The sequence below is a fragment of the Pelobates fuscus genome, chromosome 10 (genome assembly GCF_036172605.1).
Source record: "Pelobates fuscus isolate aPelFus1 chromosome 10, aPelFus1.pri, whole genome shotgun sequence".
NCBI classification, from domain to species: domain Eukaryota; kingdom Metazoa; phylum Chordata; class Amphibia; order Anura; family Pelobatidae; genus Pelobates; species Pelobates fuscus.
In genome coordinates, this window is record NC_086326.1 from 98,724,906 (window position 1) to 98,747,826 (window position 22,921).

The 22,921-nt window shown below is 41.3% G+C and overlaps 1 protein-coding gene across 4 annotated transcripts in view; it reads right to left on the bottom strand.

Moving 5' to 3' along the window:
* Positions 1 to 22,921, bottom strand: part of ADK (adenosine kinase) — a 188,162-nt gene that overhangs the window by 150,403 nt on the left and 14,838 nt on the right. Inside the window, exon 1 of one of the 4 annotated variants that reach the window (XM_063434344.1) lies at positions 14,723 to 14,782. The exons of 2 other annotated variants lie outside the window; for them this stretch is intronic. In XM_063434344.1, coding sequence (XP_063290414.1) covers positions 14,723 to 14,736 — 14 coding nt within the window. In that variant the 5' untranslated portion in view covers positions 14,737 to 14,782. Of the gene's footprint in view, positions 1 to 3,902; positions 4,136 to 14,722; positions 14,783 to 22,921 lie in introns of those variants that run through there. One more of the 4 variants, XM_063434343.1, reaches the window with a different exon arrangement.

The window sequence follows — 22,921 nt, forward strand, 5'->3', positions numbered from 1 at the left end:
AAGGTGTAAAGAACAAGCCTTTTACAATTGGGAGCAGTTTAAAAATTACATATTTTAGATTTTTTTTTTTTTTTATTTAACTTGGAAGCTTATTTCCCTTTCTAGATAGTCCCAAAAATAAATAATTTCTGCTAAATGCCACGTTTGTTTAGACTTGACAGAAAGAGTTAAGAACTCGAGTAACTAGTCTGTACTACAGGAAAACAAACAGTCTGTTCTGAGGTAACTGCTAATTATTTCCACAAGACAGGCTTGTCAATCAACAAAAACCCACAAAATATTCCATGTTTCCAACGTGATCACTTCCCTCCGGCCAATATGCTCTTGAAGATGAGACAGTGATGCAGGAATTAAGCGAAATAATCTGATCACAAGCTCCAAAGAGCAAGCCAGGCCTGCGATAATTTATCTAAAAGCGGCTCTATAAAATGCACTACGCAAAATTAAATAATCTCAGTCTGAAGAACAGAAAGAGCGCAAGCTGTCTTTATAATCTAGATGTACAGTGTTCTGAAGCTGTAAAATCCACAATTGCACATTCCACAATTGCTTTCCCAAAAAAATTAGAGGGAGACACAAAGTCTCCCCCCCTCCACCACCCATTTTCGATTATAATGTGACTGCCGACATCTTTAAAGTTTTGCATAATAGTCATAGCCAAGACAACACCAAGAGGTTAAAGTTACTAATGGCTTTAAGATCTGAAAACATTTTATCTGACCATGTGTTCTGCTGTACATTCCCACAAGCCTAAATGGAAGAGCTTTCAGATGTTCAGATATCATATTTATTTACTTTTTAAAAAGACAGCCCTCCCGGGCAGGATTGTAGTTGGAGACAGCAGCTTCTACAGGAAACCGCACAGCGCATATCAAGCGAACTGAAGAAAGGACAGAAGAGACAGATGGCAATGTACCTACTTTGTAATCTATCCCTTCCAGCTGTGAGATCAGATCTAGGGCAAGACTAAGGTTTACGAACAAATTGATGATCGCCACCATCTCTAAATACCAAAAAGGCATTTTGTACTCTCATAAAAAGAAGGATATGACCATGGCACTCCATTTATAATATCATAGGAGAAAATCTGAAGACCTAACCACGAAATACACACAACACTTGGCATTCATTTATAGTACAGCTTCATTCATAACAGCTCAAATAAACACTGCACGATACCCGCTTTGTTGGTAAAAATAAACGTGTGGCTTTGGATAAAGATGTATTTTTTTTTCCCCTTCTTTCTAGATAAGTTCTAAGGACCATTAAATTCCCATTGGAAACATTGCAGTTTCTACTAAATACCCCCTAGTGGAGGTCTTCCTGGCAGACTCCTAGGAGGTGCTTCCTCCTCTAGAACAGAGTTAAACTCGACTCTCCTCTAATAAAATGCTGTTTATCAGCAGATTTGATTTCAGGATAGAGATGGGCCACGCATGCCTAGTTACAATCCATTGGCTCGCCATGAGAAGCTATTGATTGGAAGAGATCGCAGGTGATGTCAGCTTGGATGCGGACACCACTGAAGGAGGAGCTGAAGGTTGCAGCGGAAGAGTCCCCACGCTGAAAAGGAGGAGAGTAATAATCTATTAACTTGGATTTTACCGGGGAAAGGTAGACAGTGCTGACAAACTGTCGGGTAATCTATAGTCCGAAAAGTAACAATTAACATAATGACAGACCAGTACTTGGCCTACAGATCTCTGTAGGCCAACTAATGCTAGGTTTTTGCATCATAGCCAATACCTAGCATCTCTGTTTGTTTTAAACATGTCAGACCACTTTGCTTCCAATGGATCTTGCCCAGAACAGCTCCACAACTATATCCAACACAATAAAACCCATTTGGAAATGTACCTGGACTGCTGGAGAGCATTCCATTGGCAAACCCAGACAAAGATACAAATGGTAAAATGAAAGAAAACCATCCCACCTTGGGTAAAAGCTACTAGAGGGGTTAGAAGTAATCATTACCCATGGAAAGAATGTAAACTTCTTTTCCATGTTTATATGGGTTTTCACTGCCAGCAAGGGATAGCATACATATTCTAATTTTGGTAAACAATTCTGTATAACAGCAATATATTGAACAGTTTAAATGTCGGCCTACCAGGGCAGTGACAGAGAATCTGCATAGCCCTGGTCATGAATGGAACAGCAAATTTCTTACATCCACAAACCCATTTAAAGAAATATATATTTTTTAAAAACACGACACCAACAAAATTTCTGTGGCCTTGCGAGTTGCATAACACAGAATGGATAATAGTTATACACAGCATAAAAGAACGGGTAAACAAATAAAAATAAATAAAACAGTATTGTCACTTGGAAACAAATATAAACAGCAATGAAGCACAATCACATTTGTGACTTTTTTCTTTATCTTCATGGTACTGTATTCTTAATTAGCTATTCAAAGTTTGAACATTTCATTTTGCTGAAACAAAGGGATTTATTTATGGTGCGCATTGTACTTTGATTTCACAGCAGCTAGAATAGGGCTAAAATTGTAAACGCAAATTCCTTAACTGTCTGGTTAAATCTCAAAGCTTCTTATTTAAAGATTCCATTGCTATAAATGTGATCTCTATTCATAATCACATTACTACATGCGATGCTTTCATTTAGTTGTGATTTAAAAAAAAAAAGTCCATCAGTATTTTTTGGACTCTTGCAATGACACTTTTTTTATTTCAGCAACAAAACCATTTTACTAGGATTCATTAAGAGCTGTGAAATGGAAACAGTACCACTAACTGACAGACAGGACTAAAGAGGTGGTAGTTTCAATGGAATTATAGATCAGTACTGAAATAATGGTACTTTAGCTTTTGTTGACCTTTTTTGCACCAAATTTTTTTAAATAAAAAAAGACTTCTGAATCCAATATTTAGCTGTGCTATGTTATTAACATTAATATGCAGAATAACCATGCAAAATAATTTAAATTTCATTAAGAAGGTAATTTGGATGTTGTCCTAGAAGTTTAACCTTGTGTTAAGAATTTTGTACCCACACAGATTAAATAGAACAAAGTCTGGCTGTAAACGATTTTTACAAAAAGAACAGTGTATGCAGATCACTAAAACTGCTTCCAGACAAGACACTGATGATTGATCTCTAGATTTAAATCACTCAGCATGAAACCGGTACAACCCAGCTGTATTAGAGCTGCGCTTTTCCTTTTTCCCCATTCTTAAAAATTGGCAAAGCATCATTGGAGATCACCTCGGATTTATTAAAAAAAAATAATAATAAAATAGTTTACACATTAAAGTGCTGCGGAATAACTAGATTAGCATTTAAGAGAGTTATTTGATTTTTTTTTTTTTTAAAGCAGTGTGAAAACATTATGAAACACTAGCATCTGTCCGTGATTGTTCCATGCTAAACTTTCTCGCTGAGCAAGCTTGCCAAACCGTGTCACTCCAATAACCCAAGGACAGAACAGGTGCAGTACTAGAGTGGGGAGACCCTGTCAAGATGTCCAAATTGAAGACAATTTCCCAACAGACTTTTTTAATCCTTGCAACATTAGCAACTCTGGAACACCTTGTTGGATTACATAACAAATGTCTGTCAAGCAGCAATGCCGATCTCATGCAATGCATGGCATGCTTGCAAAACAAACAGAAATAAATTGGATTCAGCAGCATGAGCCGAGCTGAGCATCGCGCAAAGCAGCAAGATTGGCTTCCCCCAAATTTAGTGGGTACACGCCTATGCGACGATTATAGTAAAAAGCGATGCCTGCATCTGACAGCATGAGGGAAGGGACATGGAGCATGTTCGTGAAAAGTTGTCCACATCAGCAGAGATGACCTGTGTGTGGCAGGAGACAGTCAGTTCCTGGGCTGATGGCAGGGCAGGCATGCAGGTGATCAGAGATGGGAGATTACCTTAGAGTTGGCATGGCGGCAGACAGGGCTCTGTAGACAGTGAGGAGATAGAGAGAGGCAGGCAGGGGCCGTATTACACACACTATCAGCAGCGATCTACAAGCAGCGTGCTCCTCAGCTAGCCGGAATGTATCAGATTCTACCAGGAACCGGAAGCCCCTCCCCCTGCCGCGACTGATTGGCTAGGACGGGCTGGGATGGAACGTTGGGGACTTTAGGGAGCACTGTGGGCCCCAGCTCATGGTTTGAGCGAACGCAGACTATTTCAAAGTGTTATCTGGTCACCGCACAATGAACCGCACTGACAACTGCTGGGCGTAGATACCATGTGCCTGCCTAGCACTGACTGCATGCTGGGAGTAGCCATGGGCTACATAAATAAGGCAGCACGTGGGCTCCAGCTGAACCTGCAAGCATGGTTAGACTGTATTCAAAAGTCCCCCGTCCCCCCTTGGCCTCAGAATGGATTTGGTAATCTGCAAATCCTTTTATAAAATTCTTCTTTAATAATAAAAAAATAAAAAAGGGGCAGATCTTGGAAAAGTGGGATGTTCATTTGATGGCTAAACTAGTGGCACAATTTGCAGATTAGTTTGTTACTGTAAGCATAATACACATGGATCTAAACAAACTTGCACAGTAAATGCAGGGTATGAAAGACTTTCAATTGCCCCTTCCCCCACCTACTTATGACAATGCAAATGCCACACATTCTAAAACGGATTGCATGCTGGTTTCTCACATACATTTGCAAACCAAAATATACCACATACTTGTGAAATACATTTTAAGTGTCCCAACAAAAGCATTAATTTAAAAAAAAAAAAAAAAAAAAAAAAAAACCAACAAGAGCCTGGTGCCAGACTTTGGATCCAGATCTGAACCGGTTACTCTTTATCAGTGGTTCCCAACCCAGTCCTCAAGTACCCAGTCCTCAAGTACCCAGTCCTCAAGTACCCAGTCCTCAAGTACCCAGTCCTCAAGTACCCAGTCCTCAAGTACCCAGTCCTCAAGTACCCAGTCCTCAAGTACCCAGTCCTCAAGAAAAAAAAAATAGCCATTTAGACACAAGCGGGTAATCCCTAAATCCTGGACTGGTAGGGGATACTTGAGGACTGGGTTGGGAACACCTGCTTTATGTTCTCCATGCCAATATGAAATTCAAAGCTAGCTACCTAGAGAATCTCACTACCTCAGTGATACTTACCTCTCAGTGTGAGCGGTTTAAGTGGTATTTCGCAAATAATCAGCCAGCGCATAGATGGAGTGGTAAAAAAAATCTATTCTAACCTCAGAACCAAACACTTGACCAGGGTTAAAGCGGTTCTGTCACAGTCCGCAGTCTGCATATTATACGATTCCAGATGGCGATTGTTCTGCTTACAGTGCGGTGGTAGCGGGGTGCTGGTCTGTTCTCTTAAGTTCCTGGTAGGTCATCTGCCAGGATCCTCCATAGACAATGCCTTTTTCCATGCAGCCATCACTAGTGACTAGATTTTATCTTCATGAAATGTAGGGTCCAAGATCAGCAAAATACAGGGTCTAAGTTTAGCTCACAGACAACACAAGATTCACCACATTGAAGCGGACCGACAGGGTGTAGGAACCCCATGGGTAACCTGCATTTAACATACCCCTGATATGCCGGTAACACTTGACACAAGTCCAATTGTAACATTAAAAATAAAGTATTAAAAATATATATTTATGACAACAGTGGCACCATTTGTCTCTCCCTTCTTACAATTCCATTTTATATTCCAATACATATTTGATTCATCTAATATTACCCAATACATACATCCAGGATAGAAATGTGCAAAATGGGGGGGCGGGGCCTGACCGCAGAGCCGAGAGGACGCAGAAAAGAGCTGCTCCTGCTCCTCTGGACTAATTCCCCTGGTTATAAGCCTACAACTTACCCTAAATCCCTCACAAGAACACCTAACGGCAGGGCGAAACCGGGGGGCTACCCGCCGATACTAAATATGTGGCACAACTCGAAGGAACCAGCGAGGTACACCTCAAGGCCTGCCAGCATGGTCGGAACGGGGGAGATGGCCGCTCCCCTAGCGCCTCCAATAGCTACAAGTGGGAAATTGGGCCCTTACACACACACACACACACCCATCATGGACCGGCAGGGGCCATCCCATTCCCAGGCGGACCACCCCAGAGGCTGAAGCAGCAGCCACAACCGACCCAAGATGAAACCAATATGGCGGGAACTACAAGCGGGACACCGGGCCCCATGCGAGAGACCGACATCCTGGCGCGGCTAAACGCTACTTTTGCTGCTTTCTGGAAAAAGCTTGAGGACCAACTAAGCACTTCCAATGCTCGGGTCTCAGACCCACCCTTGGCACCATCAAGCCGCTCCCCGTCCAGACTACTCACCCAGCAAAGCACCACGCGCCAAACAAACATGGCGTAGAAGAAGATGCTCTCTCCGGCGGGCAGCGGCACACACATGGCGGCCCCAGAAAACAATTACCACTCGGCGCAAGAGAAGGCAAGCCGCACCTAGGCACGCAACTACAGAGCGTCCCACTGCGAGAGCCGGGAAGAGCTTGCGCTCCCACACGGGAAGGACCCGCACTACACCGGCAAGTGTGTCAGAAGAAACAGCAGCCTATCCACACCCCAGCAAGCGACCAAGGTTGTACCTGCAATACTGAGACCTGGCGGTCCGGATGGGTGAGAGATGGTGCAACAGACCACGCAAACCACCCCAGCACAAGGACAAGCAGAGGAAAATGCCGCTGGGACCTATTGCTGGCCCTCACCAACGGTCTGCAGGACTTCTGGGCACACCGATACGACGGGCTGAACTTCTCCACCTGACAACGCCTGTGCCGGGAGGCCTGAGGTACCGAGCCATGCTGCAGGACTGTGAGGTGCCCACACAGGGCATAGGCTGATGAAGGGGTCTACCACCACAAGCTGTCTGGCTGGACACAGCCTACTTAGCTTGCAATCTACCAATTTTAATACTAGCCGCAGCCAAATGCTCTAATGCTCTAAATCTCCACACCTGGACTGTTTCTGCCATAACCTTGTTCTAGATAGATCTGATAAGCATGTTCCTAATTGTATTTAGCCAGCCTGACTTTATGTGAATGTTTGTTTTTTCTTTTTCTCAGTTACTCCACTCCATAAACAATATAGATTTGCCTAGTGAGCCTGCAAATGTTTAGCTACTACCTAGTCTATTAATTATATATGCCTGACATGAACTGGTATTTTCTTCATCTTTCAAAACTAGTGCAGTAGTCCTGACAGCATGTCCAGCAGCCTAACTCAGGCATGAATATAGCACCTTCTGTAATACCTAATAGACAGGACTTCTAACTACTGAACTCACAATGTTATTGTTTAGCAATCTATATAGGACGACTGCCCTTCGTGTGCGCCTAGCATGTTTAACACCGACACAGTCTTGTATTATATTTTTACCTTTGTGTATGTTACTTAACCTAGCAAGTCTCCTAGCCAACTCGCCTATATACACCTGTACCATGATTTTCAGATAGATTAACCTACCTAGGAAGTACACCACTCTGTTTATCTTATGTTCATACCATAAAAATTGTGCATGCCTTTAAAAAAACAAAAATAGCCATTCTTCGGCCTCCTCAGGAACGCAAAGTCATGTAGTTAACATGATTGTAAATGTGACCTAACTCCTCATAAGCTTGTCTAGCTTAGCATGTCTAAACCAACTCATCAATGTTATGTAGTTCGTTACTCACATGTTTTCCTAAAAGTAAAATGTGCTGTTTAATCTGCCACACTTAAAAATACTAAAATGTTATGAAAAAGCCTGTAGCAGCTGTTGTGGCGCTACAAGCATGTTACCTCATGCACAATAAAAATAAAGAATTAAAAAAAAAAAAAAAAAAAAAAATTGCAAAACACTTTATCTAAACAAATGTTTCAGCTATAATAATTACTCTGCCTTTGTATTTATTGCAATCCTAGTATTTCAACACCCCCCCCCCTCTATTTTATGAGGTTGGCACGAAAGATACTATTTTCCTACATATAGGAGCTGCCCCTGGAGTCACTTTAGATATCACACTTTTGATGGATCACAGTGCCTCTAGAGTGAAGGAAATGCACTACAGCAAGTTTCATTTTCTCTTTTGAGCGCCAATCCTACCATTTGTTGTATTTATTTATTTAATAGATATACCTCAAATCAAAACCTGCATGCATTTAGTTGACTATACCTAAAAATCTTACAAAGTCTGCAGTTCTGCACTGGGAAAGGATAAAAGTTCTGTTTTAAAGAGGACTGAGGAAGTCTGCCAACATAATAAGCAAGTGGATTAAAAATGAAAGTTAGAATACTCAGGGATGTCAAACTTTGCCCTCAACTTTTAACCAAGATTTATGAGAACTAACTGCTGGGAAGTTACTGGAGAACACTGTTTAAGAAGCAATGCATATGATGCCAAAGTCACATTTTAATCTGCTAATAATTCATTGTTAAATTGTGCTAGCTACAGTGAGGGAAAAAAGTATTTGATCACCTACTGATTTTAAACTTTTGCCCACTGACAAAGAAATGGTCAGTCTATAATTTTAATGGTAGGTGTATTTTAACAGTGAGACAGAATAACAAAAAAGAAATCCAAAAAAAGCATGTCATAAATCGATTTGCATGTCAATGAGTGACATAAGTATTTGACACCTTCAACTTCGTACTTGGTGGCAAAACCCTTGTTGGCAATCACAGAGGTCAGACGTTTCTTGTAGTTGGCCACCAGGTTTGCACACCTCTCAGGAGGGATTTTGTCCCACTCCTCTTTGCAGATCTTCTCCAAGCCATTAAGGTTTCGAGGCTGACGTTTGGCAACTCCAACCTTCAGCTCCCTCCACAGATTATATATATGGGATTAAGGTTTGGAGACTGGCTAGGCCACTCCAGAACCTTAATGTCATGCTGGAATACCCATCCACGACCCATTTTCAATGCCCTGGCTGATGGAATTAGGTTTTCACCCAAGATTTGACAGTATATGGCCCCATCCATCGTCCCTTTGATGCGGTGCAATTGTCCTGTCCCCCAAAGCATAATGTTTTCACCTCCAGGTTTGACAGTGGGGATGGTGTTCTTGGGGTCATAGGCAGCATTCCTGCTCCTCCAAACACAGCGAGTTGAGTTCATACCAAAGAGCTTGATTTTGGACTCATCTGACCACAACACTTTCACCCAGTTCTCCTCTGCATCATTCCGACGGGCCTGTATATGTGCTTTCTTGAGTAGGGGGACCTTGTGGGCGCTGCAGGATGTCAGTCCTTCGCGGCTTAGTGTTTTACCAATTGTTTTCTTGATGACTATGGTTCCAGCTGCCTTGAGATCATAAACAAGATCCTCCAGTGTAGTTCTGAGCCGATTCCTCACCATTCTCATGATCATTGAAACTCCACAAGGCGAGCTCTTGCATGGAGCACCAGACCGAGGGAGACTGACAGTTATTTTGTGTTTCTTCATTTTGTGAATAATCGCACCAACTGTTGTCACCTTCTCACCAAGCTGATTGACGATTGTCTTGTAGCCCATTCAAGACATGTGTAGATCTACAATCTTGTCCCTGACATCATTGGACAGCTCTTTGGTCTTAGCCATGGTGGAGAGTTTGGAATCTGATTGCTTCTGTGGACAGGTGTCTTTTATACAGGTAATAAGATGAAATTAGGAGCACTCCCTTTAAGAGAGTGCTCCTAATCTCAGCTCGTTACCTGTATAAAAGCCACCTGGGAACCAGAAAACTTGCTGATTGATAGGGGATCAAATACTTATTTCACTCATTGACATGCAAATCAATTTATAACTGACTTTTTTTGGATTTCTTTTTTGTTATTCTATCTCTCGCTGTTAAAATGCACATATCATTAAAATTATAGACTGACCGGGGGCGGAGCCTAACTGCGAAGCAGAGAGGTCGCATGGCGTCGGAGCTCCTGAGCAAATACCGCAAAAAACAGTGCTACAGCCCGATAAAACCGCTTAAAATCACCACGACCGTCAGCACAAGAGAGCAGAGCGATTATGGGTCGCAAATCGAAAAAATCAAAGCCGGATCGGCCAAGCCAGAACCATGACATTGGGGCAATGTGGAGACAGGCCCTCGAAACCTCAGGGCCCAATATGGCGACCTTCGCCGACAACTACTCCGACTTATCGGAAGAATACTCCCTGGAGGAAGACCCGATAGCAACACCGAGACAACCGGTGGCTGTGCCCAAACCCCAGGACCCAGATGGAGCACCGGTCACAACAGCGGTGTTAAAAAACCTGCTTGCAGGCCTGCAAACCACGCTCCAAGGGGACATAGCCGCGCTCCGCACGGAGCTTCAAGGCATCACCACGAGGCTGGACACCCTGGAAGTCACCTCGACAGCCCACAAACTAACTATCACCTCCCTGCAATCGGAGGTTACTCACCTTAAACAAACGACCATGGCCCTCGAACGGCGGTTCACCGCAGCGGAAGACGGGCGCAGAGCCACCAACATTAAGGTACGGGGGATACCGGACGATCTGCCCACAGAAGAACTGCCCCATTACGTGCGCAGGCTACTCACCGGCCTTCACACACCAAAAGCAGCCAAAGCCATTCCTCTGGAAAGTATATTCCGGATCCCAAAGCCGGCCACAGCCCCAGCGACGTCTTCCCGCGACCTCATAATCCGCTTTCAGTTCAGAAAAGACAAGGCCGCAACCATGGCAGCAGCTAGAGCGCAGGAGCCACTTACGTTTGAAGGACATTCATTGGCTTTCTTCCCGGATCTAACGGGCGACACATTGGCCTGGAGAGGCTCATTAAAGCCCTTTACCACGCTCCTTAGACAGAAGAATATACCATATAGATGGCGCCCGGACCGTTCCCTTCTCATCGTACGGGGCGAAAACAGGCATGTGGTCCACGACCTTCAAGACGCCCGAAACATGCTGCCAGTGCTGGGATTACCTCCGGACATCATGCAACAGGCGATGCCCCAGAAGAACGCGAGACCCTCACACGATTGGAACCCAGAGAAGGCTAAAATTTTCGTGCCACGACGATCGAGGCTGGATCCCCCTGAGGGGGCCGGTGCACGTGGACCCTAAAGGACTCTCAAGCTACATGTTGTCTTTATCAGGACTTTTGCATGTTTTCTAGTTTACCTACAGCCCTTTGGCACCATGACCTGCCCGCATATAGCCCATCACTTAACTCTGAGATCGCAGATAATCTGCGGAAAACGGCCACAGGAGGCTATTAGCACAGTCGCCTCTGCTCCCACCACTCACAGCCAACACGACAGGACACACACAGACTCCCCTCCCCTCCCCGTTGGTCTAGTGGCCCACGGGGCGACACACGAGGAACAACGACGCACACCATGACTACTCATGCATACACCAAATGAGCACTGACTGACCTGACGCTCACCACATAAGCACGAACCAACCTCAACATATTGTAAATGTCAGTGTGTTCAGTTAGACCACCTCCCACGACAACCAGACAGGTTGACCGAAAGTGTGAAGTGCCTGGCTCGACTAAGCTTCGCTAGCCAACTACCCGACCGTGAATCTCTTGGGCCCCCACAATTACCCCCACGTATGGCACCAAGCTGTCACCTTACCCCAACGTCAGCTCCACGACGATAGTCTCGAAAAACAAATGCCAAAAGTCGACAGTTTTTTTATTATTGTTATTGTCCGTTAATCTAATATAAAAATGTGCAATGTTTATATGCCACCACTATATCACAATGTGACATGTTCAAGCTTATGACCGCTGTCGTGGCAGAGTAAGCTATGTTGTAATCCTCATGCACTCAAAAATAAAGAATTAAAAAAAAAAAATTATAGACTGACCATTTCTTTGTCGGTGGGCAAACGTTCAAAATCAGCAGGGGATCCAATACTTTCCTCCTCCCCCCCCCGCCCCCCCCACTTTCAAGGAAGCTAATAAATCTGTTGCCAAAGTGCAGTGCACACTGACAACGGAAATTTGGCAGTCTGGAGTACAAAAGCGAGAATCACACTTTTTAAAGAGAAAATGCAATGTTTACATTACAGCATAGTGATAACTCCACTGGCCACTCATCAGATGGCTACTAGAGGTGCTTCCTGGAACAGTACTGCACAGTAAGCAGCACTATGATTCACTATCTCCTCCCTCTGCATGCAGACACTGAACTTTCCTCAGAGATTCATTGATTCAATTCAGCTCTATGAGGAGATGCTGATTGGCCAGGGTTGTGTTTGGCTCTGCCTCCTTTACAGTCTTAGCCAAGCCTATGGGGAAGCATTAGGATTGGTTCAAACCACCCTGAGGATGTCAGCACACAGTGGCCATGTTAGAGGCAGACAGGGGCAAAGGCAGCAGCTGCATACTTGAATACAAGTAAGATCTTACTATATTTAGGGAGGTAAGAGGGTGGTTTAAAAGCTATAGGGTCAGGAATACAAGTTTGTGTTGCTAACCCTATAGTATTCTTTTAAGCATAAACACACCACATAGGGACACCTACTACCATGACCACTTCCAAAATGATTCAATGTGTTAATGGTGGTTGGAGTAACTCTTTAAGAGTCTCTTTTCCGCTATGTAACTATTATCGTCAGCATGAGATATGGATTAGCTATGTAGCAAGATGCTGTATATTCATGATTAATTCCATTAATGCAAGTTAATTGAACTTGTGTCTGCAGGTGGAATGTGCACTTTTTCCACAGCAAAAAATAAATAAAATATAATTGAAAATAAAAACATACAAAGTTCAGAAAGACCTAAACCCCACTGCTATTCTGCAACACAATGAGCAGATTAAATTAAAGGGTTACTGTAAGCAAGATGACCAGGTTTTTAATATGACACTTTGCACGCAGAGATATTTTGCATTGCTGTCAGAGGTGTAACTCCACCAACAGCAACACTGGAGAATGTCAATTCTGTGCATATTCTTTGCACAGCGAGTCATTCCTTGGCTGTGAACAATCAGCTGATGCTCTCAGTCAATGAATGACCTTGGGAGATCTGCATCAGGGTTCTGCAGAAGTCAGATTGTTTTATTTAATTAAACTATATATAGCATACAAGCCTTCTCTGCTGTGTGATGTGCATCTAACTTGCTCTCCAAATATGAGTGATTAACCTACTGAAATCTGGAGATGGCTCATCTTGCAATAATGTCATCCTATATGTATTTGTAATGGTAACAAAGTTCGTTCTATAACTGTTAAACTAACCTGAAAAGTAATTATTCTCAAATACGAGATCTTAACCTGGATGTCAGTATTAAAACAACCAGCAAGAATTAAACAATTACATTTAAAAAAAAAAAATGTAAATTAAAAAAAAAAAAAAAAAAAAACACGATCCATGTATTTTGCATTCACAGTAAGACTTGTATTGGGGGGGGGGGAAATAAACAATTTCAATCCGATCCTGCTTTTTGATTCTGCAGCAACTCAAAAGTAATATTGTGTCATTTTTCAAAATTTGAGAATTTGTTTTAACCTGAATACTTTAACAAACACATTTGTAGGTATACATTAACCCGGTTATTGGATTTAGAGGTTAGCTAATCAAGGCATGCTTGTTTTCCGACTCACTGAAGATTTGACAGATGTTAACTTTATTAAACAAACCCACTGTATCAAACTGCCAATTAAAAGTAAATTTATGGACTATAAAAAGAAGGCGGAAGATACTCCCCTAGCTGTGATATCTGCCAAGTGATGCTTGTCCTTATAATAAAAATATTTAAATAGCCATTTCATTGTATATCACTTGATCAGTCTTGAAAACCTTTTGCACCACTCATTAGAAATATTCGTTTATTAAACATGGAATTCTAGAGGAATTTACAATTTAGGCCTATATGATCATTTATATAGCACCAACATATGCTCCGTTGCTGTACATTGGGAATATATAAAAAAAAAAAAAATAAGTCAAAAAAGTAACCTAGCAAAATGTTAATTTTTTTTGTATAGGTTTTGGTCTATGTGGCAAAACTACAACAGAGAAATGCAAGTTCTATGTGGGTCCTTTTGTTTTGTATATATTCTGAATCTAGACAAGATTTTGGGGGGTTTGAGCACCCTGTCCCTCCACTATAGGTAGCCCTTTGGAAGTGATCACAGGAAAGCATACATTTGAAGAGTGTCTGTGGAAGCAGTTTAAGCAGAAAATATTGTAGTTGGCATGTTTGAGTCCCATGCCAAAACTAATCTAGAGCCAGCACATATAGGGCTACTATGACAGTTGTGGGATTAACACAATATGGCAGTACTGAGTCCCCATATTGGCTTGCAAGGATGGGGGATTTTAAGTAGCCTTGTAAAATTTAAAACCATTTCCTTCATCTGCATTTTGTATACATTTTGGTCTTTACAGTAGCAACACTGCTACGAAATGCATGTGCTGGATGAGCCCCCAATTTCCTTTTTCTGTATACAGATGAAGGCTGACAGAGGTGAAGAGAGCCTTGCTCAAAATTTTCCAATTCAGCCGTTTTGTCCCAACAATTGATATTAAAGGCTCATCACCTTATAGCACATTCACATACAGTGGCTATGAATTCATCTAATTCTACACGTAAATATTTGCACACATAATGTTCACAGAACAGAAGTCTGACACTATAGAGTAGCCAATCCAGAGCAGCCAGTAAAAGTGCAAGCATTACATTACATGCAGTGGATTTTGTTTGTGTTTTAAAAGCATGACTATCAAATATAGAATACAGGTTCGACTTTCTATGGTGAGACATATTCTCTTAAAAAGTAAAATGATGAGTAGCTCCATTACCTGCCTGTGGACATCTTGTCAAATGGCAGATTACCAAACGGTTTCAGCAGAATTTCCAGTTTAAAGATTCTCTACCTTAACAGTTAGAATGGCCTGTGCTCAGAGATTTTACTGTTTGTTTTAGCAATACACACACTGGGCAGCTCCAGCAGCAGCCAATCCACACAGAGATGAAGGCAGTAGGGTATGACCTTAAGCATCTGGCCATGCATCAGGAGACCCTGAACTTTCACGAATACATCTGACGCAGCAATACACAGAGTTCCCTGTAGCATTGTGGATGTCTGACAAATGCTCAAAGTACAAAACCGTTACAAGGAAGAAAAACAAACAAAAAAAAAAAAAACATTCACAGACACACAAAGAGGGGTGCAGAAATCACCCAATACAGCCTGCATGTACATGGAATTCATTTCAATTTATATATTAGAAAATAACTTAAATTATATACCAAATAAAGGAACTTTAACGTAGATTCTAAATCTGAGAGAAGATGAGCATTGTATTTACTGTTTATTCCCCAGGGACTTCTATGGTACAAAAACGCCATTCGTTTGAAAAAGGAAGAAGACCAGATTGACAATTTAGTTGTATCAACAAATCAGAGGCTGTAATTTTACAGCCAATCGCAGCTTAGGGTTTCTGAACACCAAGCTGCGATAGGCTCACAGAGGAAATTTAGCCATTCTAAAAAGGTACACAACGTATTAACATGGCATTTAAAGGGACACTAGGCACCCAGACCACTCCGGGTCATTGTTTTTTGTTTTTTTTTAAACCCCTTAAGGACACATGACGTGTGTGACACGTCATGATTCCCTTTTATTCCAGAAGTTTGGTCCTTAAGGGGTTAAAGAAACTGCAATAATTACATTGCAGCACTACAGCCAGCCACTAGAGGTACTCTCCACTTGCTAAGCGACATAAGGACATCCAGCATCAGCTAAATCCCATTAGCACCCCTTTTGTGTGACATTGGAGGAGGCAGAGCGCTGACCGAGAGGGATATAGGCACTGGAATTGGGTGCCTGTGGGAGTTTATGACCAGAGGTAAGTATAGTGCAAGGAATACAGGTTTGAATTAGAGTTATGAATGAAGAGTTAGCGGAAAGTACAATTCCCGGATTGCCAGATACTTTCCTCATCAATAGTTTATTTATTTTTATTTTTTTTATAAAGTTATTTTATAGTAATTTTATAGTAATAGAACATAAATGAAGCCTAAACCTAGGACAGTACTCAACTCCACTACTCCACTAAAGGGCACTGCATTGCAATGGATAAAATCTGTAAACTGGTTGAAATAGCTCATTGCAAATTGGGGCCGGTTTTTTAACCCCTTGATCAGACCAATTTTCTTACCTTTAAGAACCGGGGCTGTTTTTATTTAGCTCTTACTCATTTACTGTACCCACACATTATATACAGTTTCTTGCCAAAAATGACACACACACATTTGAGGTCTAAGTGTATATTTATGAATTTATTTAGTTCTGTATATGGATAGAGCTATATATTTAATTTTTTACTCATTTATATTTTAGAATATATGTGTAATTTTTTTTTATAAAAATTCGTGCAGTCCCCCTGCAGGGAGCTTAGTTCTCTTTAAGAGTGATCACATGGCCCGCGGGGGCCTAATTTGCTGAGGGGGGGGGGGGGTTGTCAGACAGTCCCCTCAGACCGGGAGAAACCCTGATCGCCGATCGGCTAAGCAACAAGGAATGCGTGCTTAAAGACCGTATTTGGTCAGATGTATTTTACGTCCGCAGTCCTTAAAGGGAAACTCCAGTGCCAGGAAAACAATCTAGTAGACAGCCACTAGAGGTGGAGTTAACCCTGCAAGGTAATTATTGCAGTTTATAAAAAAACTGCAGTAATTACACGCAGGGTTAGGAGTATTGGGAGTTGGCACCCAGACCACTCCAATGGGCAGAAGTGGTCTGGGTGCCTGGAGTGTCCCTTTAAGGAGATAATGTAAACACTTATGGATGTTATGTTATATCTCCAGAAACAGACGCTGTCTTTTCAGAGAAATGCTAAAGGGGCAAATCTTTCAAATTTGTACTGCAGAAATATTATGGAAGTAAAGATTTTTACCATAAGAATAAATAATGTATGGAAAGCACATGTTTATACACCAATCACTTTTAAAAATGATTTTATTTTTTTTTTAACAATTTTTTTGGGGGGGTTGGGAGGGGGGGGGGGGGGTAGGCGACACCAGCACTATGTGCTTACATGTTTCTTGGTGCTCTGTGACCACAAAAATAAATGAATAAATATAAACTTACATTTACAGTGCCGAATTTAAAACCAATTCAGGTTATACAGAAATAGTGCTATAGCATAGGACTGAAAAGTATACAATGAGCAGTAGATGGCGCTGCAACACCTAAATCTGAAATAGAAATGATACTACAATTAAATTGTGCTATGCAAGGAAGAATTAAATTACCAGTACCACAGCAGTATAACCAGGTAGACATACGCACACAGAATGGCCATCATCTGAGTATTAAATTGTGAGGTGTTCTGCCAACACAGACATGGCCCAATGGAGTACCAAGGTGCTGTGTACAACAAACATGGCCCTGATATTGAGGACCTATTGCATCAATATGAAACGGAGAAATGCCTCCAAAAAGAATTATCTGAGGCACGGTGGGCTTGTTCCTGCCTTCCTCCACATTAGAATTGATCAGCCCTGAATTAAGACATACATCACATGATCCTTCAAACAACTAGAGGCCAACACACACACACACACACACACACCACCAAATATGAATTAAACTGATATTGTAAGAAGAATATCTGCATTAGCAAGTTGTGACTAGACCATGGATAACTTGGGCAGCCCCAGTTTTAATCAGACAGGTGAAAAATTGTTTGACACAGAACCTGGGATAACATCTGCAGCCTACAAAACCAATGATGGCTACAAAAGCATACAGTGGTTGTGGTGCCTAGAATGCCCTATAATATATCCCAAAAGTTGACGTTTTAGGATGTCTTTAGTCAACTAGTCCAAATTTTAGATTGGTCATAGAATGTCCAGACTTAAAATCACTGTGTACAAATGTAACATAGTATGGGTACCTGACTCCTACGATTTGTGTCAACTGGCATATGTGTACCCTACAGAGGTGAACAAAATAATTATTAAAAAAAATAAAAAACCTGAGGGTTGCTTTTGAGCTGCACTAATTTTTTTTACTTCATGTTACGAGGGTAATTTCTAATAATCATTGTGATTTTTAAAGGGACACTATAGTCACCTGTACAACTTTAACTTAATGAAGCAGTTTTGGTGTATAGAACATGCCCCTGCAGCCTTACTGCTCAATCCTCTGCCATTTAGGAGTTAAATCCCTTTGTTTATGAAACCTAGTCACACCTCCCTGCATGTGACTTGCACAGCCTTCCATAAACACTTGCTGTATAGAGAGCCCTATTTAGGCTTTCTTTATTGCAAGTTCTGTTTAATTACGATTTTCTTATCCCCTGCTATGTTAATAGCTTGCTAGAACCTGCAAGAGCCTCCTGTATGTGATTAAAGTTCAATTTAGAGATTGAGATACAAGTATTTAAGGTAAATTGCATCTGTTTTTTTTTCATGCAGGCTCTGTCAATCATAGCCAAGGGAGGTGTGGCTAGTTCTGTATAAACAGAAACAAAGTGATTTAACTCCTAAATGACAGTGAATTGAGCAGTGAAATTGCAGGGGAATGATCTATACACTAAAACTGCTTTATTTAGCGGAAGTCATTTAGGGGACTATAGTGTTCCTTTAAAAGATCTGACACCTAGTACTTCATTATGCAAACATCCAAGTCAGCATGAGGCAAACAAACGTTTCAAAGAAAGTCAGTTGATTGTGGGTGCAATGGTTATAAAAACTGTAAAATGAATGTGTCATGATGACTTAACAAAATACATTTATTGTCAACTTACTTTCAATATCTAGACAGGTTCAGATTTGGAAGAGTCAGAAAATTGCTTCTACAGAGATATAAAAAAAAAAAAAAAAAAAAAAAAGTACTACACTACAAGACAGCTCAAAAAGTTACTCGTCAGTGCAGGCCTGGTAGTTCCATACCATATGAGCCGAAGGTAAACAATTACTTATAGAGCTGGATTTTCACACACCAGGCTAGTGGGAGAGTGAAAATTTAGAGGTTACAAGTGTTAAGGGACCCTAAAGTCAATGAAGCAGTGGCGCTGTCCTTTTTACGGCGCTGTCATAGAAACAATGGTGGGGATTAAAAAAAAATTAAATTGCTCAATAATCTACTCCTTTACTGGGTATGGTCTGGTAATAATCAGTTTAGATTGTTCTGGTCGCCTTTTCTTTAGCACGCTTGTCATTTTCCTTTTGCATTGTTTGTGTAGCACACTCCATTTATTAACGTTTACCACTTTTTTTCAGCAGAAAAGGTTTTCTATTTTTTTTTTTTTTTAAACCCCTTTCGTCTTGCCATAAAGCAAGGTAGATCTATCCCTACAGTATTCTTACTGGAAATTAATTATGTTGGTGGTGCAACACATCTGTCAGTATGTAAAAAGAAAGTTTACACCATAGTTTGATAATTCACCTCTGTGTTTATATCTACATTACACTAGTACAGGTGTAGGCAACCTTTTCGTTGTACTGAGCCAAAACAAGATCTTGTCAGCTCTGATGTCTATGTTGCCGTATTGTGCTCGATTGCACAGTTGCATTTGTGCATATGTAGCGTGTTATATTGTAGATTTTCATGAGTAGTTTGTGGTATGGTGTATGATACCCATGGAAGTGGGCTGTGTATGGGGATGCGTGTCGAATTGTGTGTGGATGATGTTTGATTGGTGATATATGTGTGTGTGTGTGTGTGTGTGTGTGTGTGTATGTGGGAGGCTGCTTGGGGTCGTGTGCGTCAATGTGGATTGTCGGTGGTGTGTTTGTATTATTTGTATAGTATGTGAGCTCTGTGCATATCTAATGTGAGTGGCTTGCCTGGATTCCAGGTGCTTGTAAAGGGCAAGAGCAGCGATCGCTGCTGCAGACTGCTCCTCTCCAGTGCAGATTCCTGTTCACAAGTGCTGGGAGGAAATTATCTGAGATCTAACTGCTGCAATGGGTAGGTTGAAGATTGTCCCTCACCACCTACAATCACCCCTTGGATTGCACTAGCAGATACCCGAATTCCCACTGGGACTACTAATAGGCCAGAGCTCAAGCAGCTTTCAGTGCCATAGGCTGCTGACCCCTGCACTAGGCAGTCCCTTTAAAACTGTAGTGTGCATATGCAATATCCAATCCCATTTTATTATTTCTTTATATAAAGATAGCAGAATGTTTTCTGCTTGTGAGTAGGTTGCCTTTTGATTACCAAATTCACAGCATGCTGTCTATCCCGAAGGTTTGTCCTGACTCAAAATTCAATTACAGTACTGTACTAAATAAGCAGAATCATTCACTTCTCCAAGTTCTAATTAAATCCCAAATTACAAAATTCAGGCTGAAAACATTAACCTGTACCTATACCAGTGTTAAATAATTACCCCAGATGAGCTTTTTTAGCTCCAATTGAGTCAATTCAGAGATTAATAAACAAGCTTTAAGTGGTAACGCAGTTGCCTTTGGGGGTGGAGGGGGGAGAAAAAAAAAAATACACTTCTGTTTAAACTCTGCCATACTAAACAAGGCTCTGCCAGCCAACACACCACTGCTTTGTCAAAGGTCATTGAAGGCAAGGCCCACCAAAATTGAGACCTTTTCTCTCACACCAAGTCGCATTTTCTCGCTCTACTTTCTGCTCCCCAAATATTTTTAAATCAATGAGGAAATTAAAATCATTAACACATGTTACGGACAATCCCACACTTTTCAAAGTGTGTCACAGGATGTTTGTATTAAATTTATAAAGAGAAATACAAGTAGCAAGAGAGGGGAGAACGGACAGCTCAATTAGCCTGCCCATTCGGTTGGTCCGCTCAGATCTCAAGCTGGTTTTAGCTCAACTTGTGCAATTACAGAGAGAACATATCTGAAGCATATCAGACTGGTCCCACCCATACGGGCAGTCCAGATCCAAAATGCCAGCAAGTTCCCTCTGCACGAGAGAGGAACACAGCAACCCCAGACGATCGTTTCAACCTTGTAAGGTATCATCAGTGAGGTACAGTCAATATCCCTCTAGGCACTGTGAGCAAGGGGTCCACGTCTGGATTGCCCTTTAAACTTAAGGAGAGAAAAAAAAAAAGTAGCAAGAGAGGTGAGAACGGAAATCAGCTCAATTAGCCTCCCTTCGGTGGATCCCCGCTCAGATCTCAAGCTGGTTTTAGCTCAACTTGTGCCATTACAGACAGAACATACCTGGGGTTGCTGTGTCTCTCGTGCAGAGTGAACTTGCTGGCATTTCGGATCTGGACTGCCCGTATGGGTGGGACCAGTCTGATATGTTTCAGATATGTTCTCTCTGTAATGGCACAAGTTGAGCTAAAACCAGCTTGAGTTCTGAGCGGGGACCCACCGAAGGGCAGGCTAATTGAGCTGTTGTCCGTTCTCACATCTCTTGCTACTTGTTTTTCCTCTTACCAAGTTAAATCAAGTTTAAAATAATAGGATGTCCACTAGCTCACAAAAGGAACACTACAAACTGATGTAGAAAATAAGCTGATGTAGAAGGGGAGCAAATAGCTTATAAAGGAACCCAATAAATGTATGCGGATGTGAGATATCAATCTGCAAGAAGTAAGGAAACCGTAAAGGAGAAATGTGAACACTTAAACACTCCACACACCATAATCACTACAGGTCACCCTCACGGAACAAATCAAACCATTTAGTTTGCCAATTTACCTGGGTCCTGCCGCCTCCCCTGGCTCAGTTTCCAGAAGGAGGAGGTAGTCAAGGCAGGAGCCAGGGCACTCCTTGCACCATAACCTGTACAATAGACTACAGTGGTTATGGTTCTACAAGTATCCCTTTAAAACAGGGACATTGTACAGTCTTCAAAAATTAAAACAGAGATGAAAAAATAGTGAAGTGAATGTGTCTGGACACTATTTCTGCAGAATATCTCCCACTTAAGTTCAAAAATTGTTCATCAAAACTAAGTATCAAAGAAAACCAAATACGGCATTTTTCTGGATTGTTGTAAATTTACATCTTCAGCAGGAACTAGGGACTTCTCAGTAAATCCTAGTACTTACAGATGGAGTGTTGGGCTTGTCAACTTTATCTACAGCGACTATTAACAAAAACCAAAATAAATGAAATTACTTTGAGCCTTTTTGCAGATCTGATTGCAACCAGAACTAGTCAGGAGTAATGTTCACTAGTGTCACAACAAAATGCTGACATGACTATTTAAATCTTAAAGACGTATTAACTCCCTGATTCAAGGACAGCGTGGAAGCGGCCTTTATTACCTGAAAAATCAATATAAGCTGCCAAATTTCATAGCAGAGAGAACCATTTGGGAAAACCCATGATGAAAGACACAAAGTAGACGACAAGGCCATTTTTTTTTTCTTGAAACATCATCTAATCTTCTGCAAGTTCTGAGATAAATATCTTTCAAAGGGCTTTTGGGCTTGAGAACAGTAGCAATAAACACTTCAAGACCATTACATATCACCCTGGGTTCAGATCCCATGCAGGGAGTCAACCAAGTACACTGGAAGGCCACAAGTCTCCAGAACATCCGGCAAAGTTACAAACCAAAAATCGATCCTGGGTCAGAATAATCACCTGAAGGATTGATGCATGCTCAGAATAAAATCTTAACAACCAAACTTCAGTTTCTGATTTTTGTAATTTAGGATCAAAGCAATTTTGACATTTTTCTGTGTTCATCTTTCTCATTCACTGCACTAACACATACAGATTATATTTGTTAACCCCTTAAGGACTGAGCCAAATGTACACGTTGTGATCAAAACAAAAACTGGCATTTATACTATATGTCTGTTCAACCATAATTTGCCTCTTTCATATTAAATGAACCCACACCTATTTATTTTTTTATATATATATATATATATATCTATCATTTTATTCAGAGGAAACAGGGCTTCCATTTAACATAAAATATTTAGCTATGAAACTACTGAATAGGAAAACAATTTTTGTATGGGGAGACAGTGAGAAATATTTATTTTTTTAGTTCTACATGACATTTTAACTGTCATAATACCGTTTGCTTTTAC